The sequence below is a fragment of the Dama dama genome, chromosome 12, assembly GCF_033118175.1.
Source record: "Dama dama isolate Ldn47 chromosome 12, ASM3311817v1, whole genome shotgun sequence".
In the NCBI taxonomy this organism is placed as follows: Eukaryota; Metazoa; Chordata; class Mammalia; order Artiodactyla; family Cervidae; genus Dama; species Dama dama.
Genome location: NC_083692.1, coordinates 57,486,745 through 57,499,852, shown reverse-complemented (window position 1 = coordinate 57,499,852; position 13,108 = coordinate 57,486,745). Strand labels below are relative to the sequence as shown.

Below are 13,108 nucleotides of genomic sequence, written 5' to 3'. Positions count from 1 at the left end.
CTCCTGACCCCCCACCCCCACTGCCATCCCCAGGTTGCTTAAGGGCTTTCAAAAAGTCACCTCATTAACATAACCAAAGACCTATATTCCTATTACCATAGGAGATTACAAGGTTTTAGGAGCTCTGAGCCAAGAACAGGTCAAAGACCAAATATATTTCTTATAAATCTCAATATTACATACTTCTTTGGAACACTGGTCTAGGACTCTATAGTTTTGTCAGTTTTTGCGAGGGGGATTTCTTCATCGCTTCTGTGGGAAAGCAGCTGAAGGTGAAAAAGAAGAAAATAACACTAAGTGATTCTAAAAGCAGCTCTAGATTTTGGGGGGTCATATGGTAAAACAAAAACATGCAAGATCTTTCTAAAACGAGAGGCACACACCAAACCCCTTGTCTACTTTTTTTTCTTAAGACTGATAGGGATAGAATAGCATAGTTATACAACTAGTTGTAGAAGTCCTGGTAGGAGACTATAGATAGAGAAGGAAACCTAGGAAACTTTAGGAGGCCACTGTAAGTTAATGATCGCTCAAGAAACCTGTTGGAATAGGTTCAGTGAAGCAGGCTTGCTTAAGTATAAAACCATGAGCAAAACAACAATATATGCCCCAGGCCATTAGATGGAAGAAAAACGTTACCCCCCCTTCCTGCATACCATAATTCTAGACCTCGTAGGGCATGCATGCTCAGTTGCTTCAGTTGTGTGATTCTTTGCAACCTTATATCCTGAAGCAGACACAACTGAAGCGAATAAGCAGCAACAGAACTGTAGCCTGCCCGGTTCCTCTGTCCGTGGGATTATCCAGACAAGGATACTGAAGTGGGTTGACATGCCCTCATCCAGGGGGATCTTCCTGACCCAGGGATGGAGCCTGCATCTCTTATGTCTCCTTTCTGCATTGGCAGGCGGATTCTTTACCATTGGCACCCCCTGGGTAGCCCGTGACCTCATATGGTCAGACACTTTACTGCCTAATATGAAGGAGGAGCTAGTGATAGATGCCTATGTCTGCATCTATGTCTACTTGAAAAAGGGGGAAAGACCCTTTTTCATTATAAATTGTAATCCACTCAGTCCTCTGGGCAGAGCTCCCTTTCCTGCCCATTGGCATCTCTTACAAGCATCCTATATTAGTAAATCTACTTCTTGCCTGTCACTTTGCCTCTCACTGAAGTCCTTCTGCTCTGAGACACAAAGAACCCGAGCCTCAGTAAGTTCAGACATCAGGTAAGTGTGTTCTAATTAAAAGATCGTGAGTTCAAGTCCCAAGCAGGGTTTTGGCTGGATTAAAGTCCTGGCCATGTGGGTTTGAGTCCCAAACTAGGTTTTGGCTAGGGTCAAATCCTGGCATATGGGTTCAAGTCCCAATGTGAGGTAAATGGTTTCAAGACCATTTAGGTTTTCTGTATTCTTGCCCCTGCATTTCTAGACTTGTGTCCTGTCTCATCCCTCTTCTTTTCCTATCTCAACACTCCACCTTCCCACTTTCCTTCTCTACCTGCACAGAGGTCTCCTTCCATGGTAGATAGAATAAAGGCCCCCCAAAATGTCTGTGTCCCCGTAACTGGAACCTGCAGATTGTTGTGTTACATGTCAAAGGGGATTTGAGGTTCAAATGGAATTAAGGTTGCTAATCAGCTGACCTAAAGATAAGGAGATTATCCTGTATTATCAGAGTAGATCCAGTGTGGTTACAATGGTTCTTAAAAGTGGAAGAAGGAGGCAGAGGAGAGTCAAAACAAGAGGTGACTACAGAAGAGGTCAGAATGATAAAGAATCAAAAGGAGTCAACTCACTCTTGTTGGTTTTGAAAATGAAGAAAAAATTCAAGAGCCAAGGAATGTCAGCAATCTCTAGAAGCTAGAAAAGGAAAGGAAACATTTTGCCTTAGACCTCCAGAAGGAATATCTGCCAATATCTTGATTTTAGGCTAGTGGACCTATTTCAGACTTCTAACCTCCAAAACTGCAAGATAATAAATTTATATTCTTTAAGCTAGTAATACTAAATTTACAGTAATATGTTACAGCAGTAATAGAAAACTCACACGCTTTCCATCTCATCCTCCTAAGGACAGCTATGCCTTTTCCAGGGAACATAAACAGGCATCAGGACATAGACTTTTCCTGGATACCCAAATGAAAATAATGGGTCATTTAATCAGTTAATGGCAGATCTGTTAGCTAACAGCAGAGAAACCCTTAATAATAGTGGTATAAACAAGATAGGTGCTTATTTCTGTTCATGTAGATGGCAGCCAGTTCACAGCTGACGCTGTGGCTCTACAGTATCAATAAGGACCATCCCTTTCTGCTCATCCTGGAGTGTTAGGCCAGATGTTCAAAGGTGGAATCCTGTGCTGAACATGACTACCTTCCAGGCCAGCAGCAAGAGGAAGGGGAGGCAAAGAGCACATCCCTTTCCTTCAAGGACACTTCTGCTTATGTCTCAGTGGCCATAACATAGTCAAATAACCATATCAAGCTGCAAGGGAACCTGGGAGTGTATTTTTCAGCAAAATATACTCAACTAAAATTCAGGGTTCTTGTGGTCTTTGTTAAAAAGAAAAAAAAATGTTATCACTGATAAAGACAAGGAAAAGCAGTATTAGAAGCAAGCTGTGGTCTCTGCCACAAGTTACTGTGTGATCTGGTTTAGAGTCAAAGCCAGCATCATAGCTGACCAGTCACTCACAGCTCCCTCAGGTCCAATGAGGATTTGGAAATTCTGTGATAGTCTGTATCCTAGTGTGATAATTCTAATTTGGAGGAAATATTAACTTCCCAGAGCAGTTTCCATGGTCCTGTAGATCTTGACTCCTTCCATCTTTGTATGAATGGAAGAGTTATGCTATGCTACTGGATAAGTGGGTTCAATCCCTGGGTTGGGAAGATTCCCTGGAGAAGGGAAATGCTACCCACTCCAGTATTCTGGCCTGGAGAATTCCATGAACTGTATAGTCCATGGGATCACAAAGAGTCGGACACGACAGAGCAACTTTCACTTTCTTTTGCTTGACCCTGTGACGTTTTACGAGGCTGTAAGATGTTTGTTTGATTTAAGGCATATAATTTACCTGTGGGTTAAATTATTTTTAAATGATTCCATCCCTAACCATGCTGATGAAATCATTGTTGTTGTTAAAGCCTCCCTTTTGTTTATTTGTTTTTATATGCAATATCCCTCCCTTGATCTTCAAGCATGTGAAACTAGAGTTCAGAGATCTTCCTGGCTTCAAAATTCTTTCAGCCTTCCTTCCCATTTTATTGTCTCAAAGCCCTTTGAAAATAAATTGAGAGAACAGTTAAAAAAGTGTTAGTCACTCAGTCATGTCCAGCTCTTTGGGACCCCATGGACTGTAGCCCACCAGGCTCCTCTGTCCATGGAATTCTCCAGGCAAGAATACCGGAGTGGGTTGCCATTCCCTTCTCCAGGGGATCTTCCTGACCCAGGGATCGAACTCAGGTCTCCTGCATTTCAGGCAGACGCTTTACCATCTGAGCCACTAGGGAAGCCCCTGAAACAGTTAACTATCTTCCAACTTATACTGTGTTGGGCTGGCATTTGCAGTATTCTTTATAAAATAACATTCTCTATGCAGAGACCTCTTTGTTCACAGAGAGTTCTGTCTAATTACTTCTATTGTCTTGAAGAACTAGATATCAATAAATAGAAACCAAAAAAAAAAAATAATTTGTAGACTTTTGCTTTTTTGGTAATTAAATAAAAATTGTTTCCTTATTTTCATGAATATGTAAAAACCTATGTACTGAATTTATTATGGATTATTTTTCTTTCTATAGGTTTTCTATGTGACTTCTTTCCCTTTTGAAATTGTAGCTTGAGCCTACTTTATCCCTAGATAAAAATATTCCCCAAAGCTAGTGGAAGTCATGGTTTTTAATATAATATCTTCCGAACAAGACTCAACTGGTATTGACTAAAGCAGTGTTTAATGCTTCTCATTTATGGGGTCATGCACTCTAGTTAAATTGCAGCTCTCAGACATTGCTTCAGTGACCTAAAGGGCAAATTTACAGTCCAGAAATAGCATATGACACCTTGACATGGAGGAAGACCTGATCAGAATATGGGGGAAGTGGGCACTGAAAATAAAATAGGATACTTTCTGAGGTGAACGGCAAGAATAAAGTGAGATGGGAGGGGTCAAGAAATAATTAGAAGAGAAATGAAATTGGGATAGGATTTGAAGGGGGTGGACGGCAAGGATGGAAAGAGTTCTGGCAGAGCCAGAGACAAATAAACTATCTTACCGTCTACATAGGTACAGAACTCCACTCTCTAAAACAATATCTAACAATAGCAGTACCCAATAAATAACAACAATAATTATGCATACTGTCACCCTTACTGTTTTGAACTTATTTCATAAACTTATTTCATAAGTTCAGTTCAGTCACTCAGTCATGTCAGACTCTTTGCGACCCCATGGACTGCAGCATGCCAGGCTTCCCTGTCCATCACCAACTCCGGGAGCTTGCTCAAACTCATGTCCATTGAGTCGGTGATGCCATCCAACCATCTCATCCTCTGTTGTCCCCTTCTGTAATAAATTTCATAAATTAAGATAAATTTGATAACTTGCTTTCTTCATGTGGCAGTTCTTCTTAGCTGATTTAATGATTCCCCCTGAAGAAAGAATGGAAGGGGGAGAGATAGGGAGGAAGAAAAGCAATCCTCATCTCTCTGGTCTGCTTGCCCCTCAGACACAGTGCTGGATTGGGGATGTAGATGGCTGGAGAAGCCTGGCCTGACTGCAGTCATTCTTTTGGGATCTCCCAGTTATGGTGAACCCACACATTTGGCAGCTGGTGATTTCTCTGATGTATTTTTCCTCCTTGTTTTCTTTCCTAGTGTATCTGAAACCCGCCCAGCATTCCAATGGCCAGCAACAACACCGCCAGCATAGCACAAGCCAGGAAACTGGTAGAACAACTGAAGATGGAAGCCAACATCGATAGGATAAAGGTAAGGATGGCATCACCCACAGGCTCAGCTGGCCTTGTCAGGAGCATGACTTGTAGCCAGGTGTCATTTGACTATTCTATGGAGAGCGATGAAACCAGAGATGGTGGGAGAGACATTTAATAGTTAGGCAAAAGTTCATTTTCTAATGTGCCTTTGCCCTCTCTGGAATTTTCCAGAATAAAATGATAGTATAAATTAAAACTAGTTCACTGAGTAACTTCAAAGCAGAATTTAGGTTCATGGCTGAATTCTAGCCAAAGGATTTGGAGAACCCACAAAACATAGCAATCGACCAGTTCACTTCTCTGACCTTGTAAAGAAGTCCTTCTCACTTGGGTTTAATTTTTTCTATCCTGATGTATGTTCTAATTTTTAGTGTCTATCTTTAGGTCTAGTCCTTCTATCCACCATTTTTATTTTTACTTTTTTCTCTTTTATACTCTTGGATTTTTTTCTTCAGAACACAAAAACCACACATGGTCTCGCTGAGAAGTCAAACAGCGTAAAGGTTTCATGGAAGTTAATAATCTACTTATTTCTTTCTCTCACTCCCCAGATCTAACCTGATAGCTTTGCCTTAAGTTGGACCTAACATATTGAGCCAGGACTTTATATAGAAACCTTTTGTTGGCAGATTTTCAATGTAAATTAACCCACATAGATAGCTACCACAGGTAGTAAATTTTTGTCAACTATCAAAGCTTCACTTCCTCAGAAGACCTGAGCATTTTATGACATGGAACTCAGCAGCATATTTCATTTTACTAAAATTGGAACATTTTTCCAAATGCCTTTTTTAAACTGAAAGATTTGTCCATACCTGCCTTAGGAACCTGAATAATCCAGCCCTCCTTTGGAATGTGCTTCTAGAGCAAGGGTCAATAAATTATGGCTCATGAGCCAAATCCAGCCCACTGTCTGTTTTTGTCAATAAAGCTTTATTAGCACACAGCCCCATATACTCATTTACATCTTGTCTGTGGCTCCTTTGATGTTACAACAGCAGGGTAGAATAGTTGCAACAGAGACCACTTGGCTCAGAAAGCCTAAAACTTTTACTCTCTGGCCTTTTAGAGAAAAACTTTGCTGAACCCTGGTCTAGAGGAGTGATTCTCAGCCCATCTGTACATTCAAATCACCCAGGGAATTCTATAAAAAGAACCACTTCTAAGACCACAGCATAGACCAGTTAAATTAGAATCTATGATTCAGACAACAGTAATTTTTTTTTTACATTATCAGTTAGTTTTAATGTATAGCTAAGGTAGAGAACCATGGTCCCATGGGAAGAGGTTTGCTCCTTATAACTCCCATCAGGTCTGTGCTAGAGTCTGAAGGGAGAGCTTATTTTCCTCCATAGGTAAGCTGAGCAAATAACCATAGACATTTTCCCATCTATCCTTAATCTCCTTTATAAAATTTGAATCCTAGTAATGAGCCACAAAATATAAACAGCTTCTTTCTTGCAATTGCTCTAATTCTTCTTTATTTATAATGTGATAAAGGTTCCTTAACATCTATTTTGCACCTTCACTACCTTCCTCTTCTCCATTTTCCCCTTGACCTGTTCTTTTTTATTTCCTTTCTTAAAAAGTATAATGTGGCAAGTGGGCATAGTACCTGCTGGGAAGAGTGAGGTCACGCAAAGATTGTGGCACCAAAAAGAGTCATTCAGTTCTTTTCCTGCTGTTAGATGTTCTGCGTGTGGGCCTCTGGAAAATGCCACTTTGCCTTTTGGGGTGGCCCAGTGAAGATGAAAGTGTTTGCCAAGCCCCAATATGGTTGGCATTTTCTGGTACAACTCAGCATCCCCAGGCCCAAGTCCTGAAGCAGGAGGTGATGGTATAGGTGGTATGAGAAGCTGACAGTGGGAGGAACAGGGCAGAAACAGACCTTTTCAGCCGGAGGTCAGACCATCATCACCTCTCACCTGAACTCCTAACTGCACAGTGCACTTAGCTGACCTCTGCAATCCCTTCTCAACCCCAGTCCATCCCCACCATCACTTATCCTCCATGTGGCTGCCAAAGACCACTTGCTGCAAGAAAAGCTCATTAGGTTCCTTTCTTGTTGAACATCTTTTCATGACTCCTATCACCTTGAACTTGAAGTTCAAACTCTTCAGCAGAGTGTGTGTAAGGTCCTTCTGACCCCTGCCCTTCTTTTCAGCTTCGGTCCCTTCCCCTCACCCCCATGCCATATTGAACCATTCTTAATTTCCTTGATGGGAATTTCAAATGGCTGGAACATTCAGTCTCCTCCTCTTTGCATTTCTCCTTTCCCAACTCCCCTGACTCCTTGAAGACTCAGTCATTAGATCCTTTAAGATGTTTTACCAGACTTTCATCATAAGAGTGGATTTTTGCTATTTTTATGTTATTTATTCCTTTATCCAATACATATTTTAGTGAGAGCTTTCTAAATTGCCAGGCCCTGTTAGGTCTTAGAGATATAGAGCTAGATAAAGATGAAGAAATGATTCTTGCTCTCAAGGATCTCCTAGTCTAATAAAGGGTTACCAAAAAAAAAAAAAAAAAAAATGAACAAGACCTGTTACTGATACAAGTTAAGACATCCAAAAAGCATAATTACCAAGTGTCATCAGAATGAAGCCAATACCTCACCCTGATTACCTTGGTATACTACTTGTGAAGAGACCAAATAAATCAGTATCTCTTTGAGACATAAAGCATTGGCCTAATAAACTGAACAATGAGTGATTGCCTTCCTCGCTGATTGTAACTTTCAAATCTCTCAATTCCTCTTGACATCATTGGACCTAAAATTGTTGGAAATAACAGTGGCAGCCTATATTTCAGCATTTGTTCTGCACATCAGAGCCAGGCAGGCATGCTATGGTGAAGTGTCAGGTTATTTTTAGTTTAGCTCTTGGAATAAAACTGTCACTGGTTTAGGACTAGTTTATCTGCCTTTCGGAGTCCCTTTCAGGGTTTTGAGCGTTCAGGTTTCTCCACCTACTTTCCATGCCTGATCCTGTCAGCAAGAAGGAGCTTCTCTCTGAAGATCCCAGGTTTGTGATTTTTGGAATCACAGCAGTGGCCTCTTCAAGCTGTAAAGGCTGCAGTGGCTTGATGTCCCTCTGGCAGAGCCTAGTGTAGCTGAGGCAATAGGGAACAAGGAAAAGGGAGCACAGCTGACACTGGGGGTGTCCAGGGTCCCTTCTGCAAGGAGTGGCCTTATCCCTCCTGTGGCCTCCAGAATATCCTTGGCTGCCTGGAGTAGGCTTACCATGAGAGGGTCTGAAGAGCATATTCCTTTTTAAGCCTTCTTGTTTGCTATCCCTTTGTATCACAGATCCTGGGAGATTTGGGCTAATGAACCCATTATCTGTTCATAAGCCTCAGGCATATATAAATTATACTCCCAGCCTCTCTGTGTTTCTTTGTTAGCATTTCACTCAAGGACAGAAAGGAAAGGGAAGCCAAGGAAAGTTGGGATGGGCTCTGGGGAAAGGGGCAGAGAGAGGTTTTGGAGACTGTGACACTCAGATGTATGAAACAACAAGATATGCTGCTGTTGACAAAGGCCAGTAAAAGAAAGCTTGTCCTGAGAGTGTAAGTCAAGAGAGCACGTGTGAAAGCAAAGGACAGTAAGACTCCAGTGAATCTATTTATTCGTCACTATATTAGGACTCTGGGTTTCTAATAATAGCAACCTAACCACAAGCAGGCTTAAGCAGAAAGAAGGGATTGATGATAAAAGATACAAGGCGTCTCAGAATCTGAGAGCAGAAATGTAGCTGAGTGAGCATGGGGAGTCAGAACCGGGAGCAGTCAGAACTGGAGCCAGCAGGAACTGTGGGTGCTCTGGGATGTCTCTGCTTCTCTCAGCCTCTTTCCTTTCCCGGGAGGAATAGATTTCTCAGCTGCCTGTTGCATGTGGTGGACACAAGATGGCTGCCCACAACTCCCAGGATCACACATCACACTTTCAGCTCCATGAAGAAAGAGGTAGACTCATGTCATCCCTTTTAGTCTCACTTCCTAGAGTGGTACATTTGTTCTACCAAGGATGAGCCATCTGCAGCTTCAATCAACTAACGCTCAAATTAAAGGACATTGCACAAACATGGCTCCTAGGAACCCACCCACCCGTAAGCGTGGGAAGGATAGTTAAGGAGGGGTGAGAATCATCATAAGCTGAAAAGAAGCCCTTTAATGCATGGCATTGTTGGCATCATGAATAATATACATGTAAGTGCAAAAGAAAGCCAAGGCCAGGAGCATGGGTGAAATGATTGCTTCTTAACTGATTGGATGCTCCTTATATTGGCCTAACATATAAATGCCAAAGTTATTTCTCAGTTCTCCCAAATGGTTCCAATAGACCTTTGCAACTGGCGCTCTTCACTATCTAAAGAATATGCCGTGCAGAGTACCATCTCTCTGGTTATTCTGAATCCCTCAGTGAGAACACCCTTCCCCTTATTCTTTTTCTATATGTTGTTATTGTTCAGTTGCTCAGTCATGCCCAACTCTTTGCAACCCCATGGACTGCAGCATGCCAGGCTTCCCTGTTCTTCACCCTCTCCTGGAGCTTGCTCAAACTTATGTCTGTTGAGTCAGTGATATCATCCAACCATCTTGTCCTCTGTCGTCCCCTTCTCCTTCAATCTTTCCCAGCATCAGGGTCTTTTCTATTCTTTTCCTATTTATTGTTGACTAAATGTTTGTGTCCCTCCCCATATTCATACATTAAAATCCTAACACCCAATGTGGCAGTATTTGGAGATGGGGCCTTTTGGAAGTGATTAGGTCATGCAGGCAGAGCCCTCAGGAATGGAATTAGTGCCCGTATAAAGAGGCTCAGCAAGCTCCCTGGCCCTTTCCACCTTGTGAGGTTATAACAAGAAGATAGGTATCTATGAACTAGAAATCAAGACCCAACAGACACTGAATCTGCCGGCACCTTGATCTTAGACTTTCCAGCCTCCAAAACTGTTTTTTACAATCCACCTGGTTTGGGAATTTTATTAGAGCAGCCCAAATGGAATGGGACAATATCAGAATCTTACTCCTCTATTACAGGTCAGCTTAAATCCCCACTTGTTCACGAATCTTTTCCATTCTGATCCTACTTATTAGTCAGTTTACTAAATAATTTTACCTCCATCAGATAAACTACACAGTCCTCAACATCAAAGACCTTATTGTCTACTTCTTGATGATGAGATAGGCAGGCAATGAAAAAACACTTTTTTTTAGTGGATGGCTTTAAGTTCATATCCTAAGCGTGTCATATAACAAGACATTAAGAACTGTATTTTGGATGACATTTCCAATTACATTTATGGTTTGGGAAATTCCAAGCATGATGTCACTGGCCAAATAAAACTCATCATAATAGGAGAAAGTTCAGTAAAATGCCAAAAAGAAGGGCAGAATTGATCATTTTAAAATAGGTAAATTGCTTTATGTCAAGTATATGAATATAAGTAGCCAGTATTTATAGTATACCTTCTTTGTGAAAACAGCTCAATATAAAAAGAACAGACTGATTTTCATAACTGACAAAGTTGTATAATTGTTGAACCACATATAAATGTTTCTAATAAGTAAATCATCTTTCTGACAATTGACTCATAATACATTGGAACTGAACTTCAGGGAAAGTTGTTCTGAGACACAAGTCCGTTAGACATCCTGCTTCATTTAGACAGGGGACAGACATCCTAGGTTTGGGACTTTTCAAATACTTCTCCAGTGTTTGAATCAAAAGTTTTAACATCTCTTCCCTAAAATTCTTGCATTCAGTTTATTAGGAAGAGTAAGTTTCAACCTTACATATAAGCCAAACTGAGACTATTTTCAGGGTTAACAAAATAGGTACAGTATGTCTGGAACTTATAGAAGAAAAGGCTCTGTTCAAAGATATCCAGTTTTAATTCATTTGATTTGCTGAAAGTGGAACAAAAATTTTAAATTGAACCCAGGCATATGTTAATAATTGAGCATAAAACTTCATTTTTATGAGGGTTGATACAATTTTCAAAATTCAGTAGATGTTTGTTAAGCACCAAGTATATTCTTAGCCTTGTGCATTATACATGGGAGCTAGAGAAGCAGTACTGCTAAACCTTGATAATTCAAAATCCCTAGAAAATGAATTTTTCTGAATAACCTAGTTTTCAGGCCAGAGGAAGCTCTTCCTTCTTCAAAATATAACAACTTTGGATAATTTTGAATGTCTTTTTTTTAACTAAATTGAGTAAATTAAATATCATGTACTTTTCTTGATGACTGTTTTGAAAATTAATTCTTCTATTTCCTTTTTTAAAAAAATCCTATTGATGTGTATCATCAGTTTAATATCACCTTGGACAAACAGGGAGGGCAAGATTATTTAGAATATTTACACTGTATTTTACAAATTTAAAATGCTAGGTATTTCTTCATACAATTTTACTTTCTCTAACATCACAATCAAAGTTTGATCTTGGGTGCTTTCCACGGTCATAATGGAGAGCTCCTTTAGACTCACCTTTGACCACCAGCAGTGATGTGGGCCCCCTGGTGATACGGGACATCATGGTGGCATGCTGCTTTCCATTTCTGGCATTCCTAATGTTGCTCAGCATACCAACTGTTGTGTTTTCAGTATAATTCCAAGGCACAGGAAAAAGTACAGACATTTCTTCTGCATTTACTAAGGATCAAACTAGATGTTTAAATTTTCCCTTACTTGAATTACATTATTGATAATTCAATGAATGATGAAGCCTTTACTGTAGCCAACAGCTTTTGACCTGAATAAAAACATCTTTCTAAACAAGTGCAGGTCAGTTTCTCTAATGTGAAAATTTTATGATCTCTTCCCACGGGTGTTACAGTTTCTTTTGCCTTCAGCTGTCTTACCAGGCTTGTGACAGGCAATGTTCAAAGTTCAGAATAACTTCTCGTTCTAAGTCTCCATCCCAGTGTGATCTTTGAAGTCCTTTTAGGAGTCAGTTTGAAACTGTCAATCCTGGATGGCTCCAGTAGTGCAGGCAACACAACTGAAGGAGTGATTGAATGATTGGTACCCTTAACACATAGGCAGCTGTCCGTGGGCACAGGCAGTGATGACCCATCCGTGAGTTGCAAGCATTTTGCAGCGTTAATTCTAAGGTGTGTTTCAGGATGTAATGAAGATGGAGCCTACTTAAGCCTTACTTACAGTTTAAATTCTCGGGTCTGGTTTTTATTCTTACTGACAACTTCTGCTACTCAGAGCTGTAAAGGTGTCTGCCTAGAGTAGATTCCTGTTTTTCAGAGCCCAAGATTATAATTTGGTGGTTTTTATTGGGACTGCTTAGAGCCCCCCTTCCCTTTCTCACTGATTCTCAGCCCCAGTCCAGTTGGGTGAAGTGGCTGGGTAGCTGGGTTTCAGCAGCTGTCAATCTAGGGAGATACTTGCTCTTATCAAAAGTAAATTCCTTCATTGCACAAGAGATCTCATCTCCCTTATCAGGGACATGCTCCAGCAGTTTGCTGCTCATTCTGAATAACCAGTTTTGATTCTTTATTTCATCATTTCCATCATCATTCAAGTATAGTGTTATTTGTACTTCTTAAATAAAATTTAAATTTCTTCTCTTGAACCCCTCATTTCCTGCTCTAGCAACTGCCTCATTTGTTTGCTCTGCTTTGAAGCTTAACTTCTTGAGAAAGTTATTCATACTCAGTATTTCTAATTTCTCTTTTCTTTAGAAAAAATATTTTTACTCTGGAAATAACCTCAAAGGTACAGAAGAGTTTCAAGTACAATGCAAAGAATTTTGTTTTCCCCTGAGCCATTTGAGAAGAGTTGTCAACAGGTGCCTGTTATCTTTGGATACTTTAACATTTCCTATAAGTATAAACATTCTTTTCCATAATCATAATCATTATGTACAATTAACATTTATACATTTATACATCACCACCTTCTACTTCTCAAACCCCACTGAAGTATTTCAGATCATCCCAATAATGTCCCTTTTAGCAAAAGAACCCAGTTCCAAATCATGGGTTGTATGTAGCTATCAGGCACAGTTCCTTAGATGTCCCTGACTCTTAGGACATTGACAGTTTTAAAGATTATAGGCCATTATTTATAGAGTGTCGCTCAATTTCAGT

General features: G+C 40.4%; 1 protein-coding gene across 2 annotated transcripts in view; it reads left to right on the top strand.

Moving 5' to 3' along the window:
• GNG2 (G protein subunit gamma 2) overlaps window positions 1–13,108 on the top strand; it is a 186,135-nt gene that overhangs the window by 160,500 nt on the left and 12,527 nt on the right. For both annotated transcript variants that reach the window (XM_061157372.1, XM_061157371.1), the window contains exon 3: window positions 4,878–4,991. In XM_061157372.1, coding sequence (XP_061013355.1) covers window positions 4,905–4,991 — 87 coding nt within the window. In that variant the 5' untranslated portion in view covers window positions 4,878–4,904. The remainder of the gene's footprint in view (window positions 1–4,877; window positions 4,992–13,108) is intronic.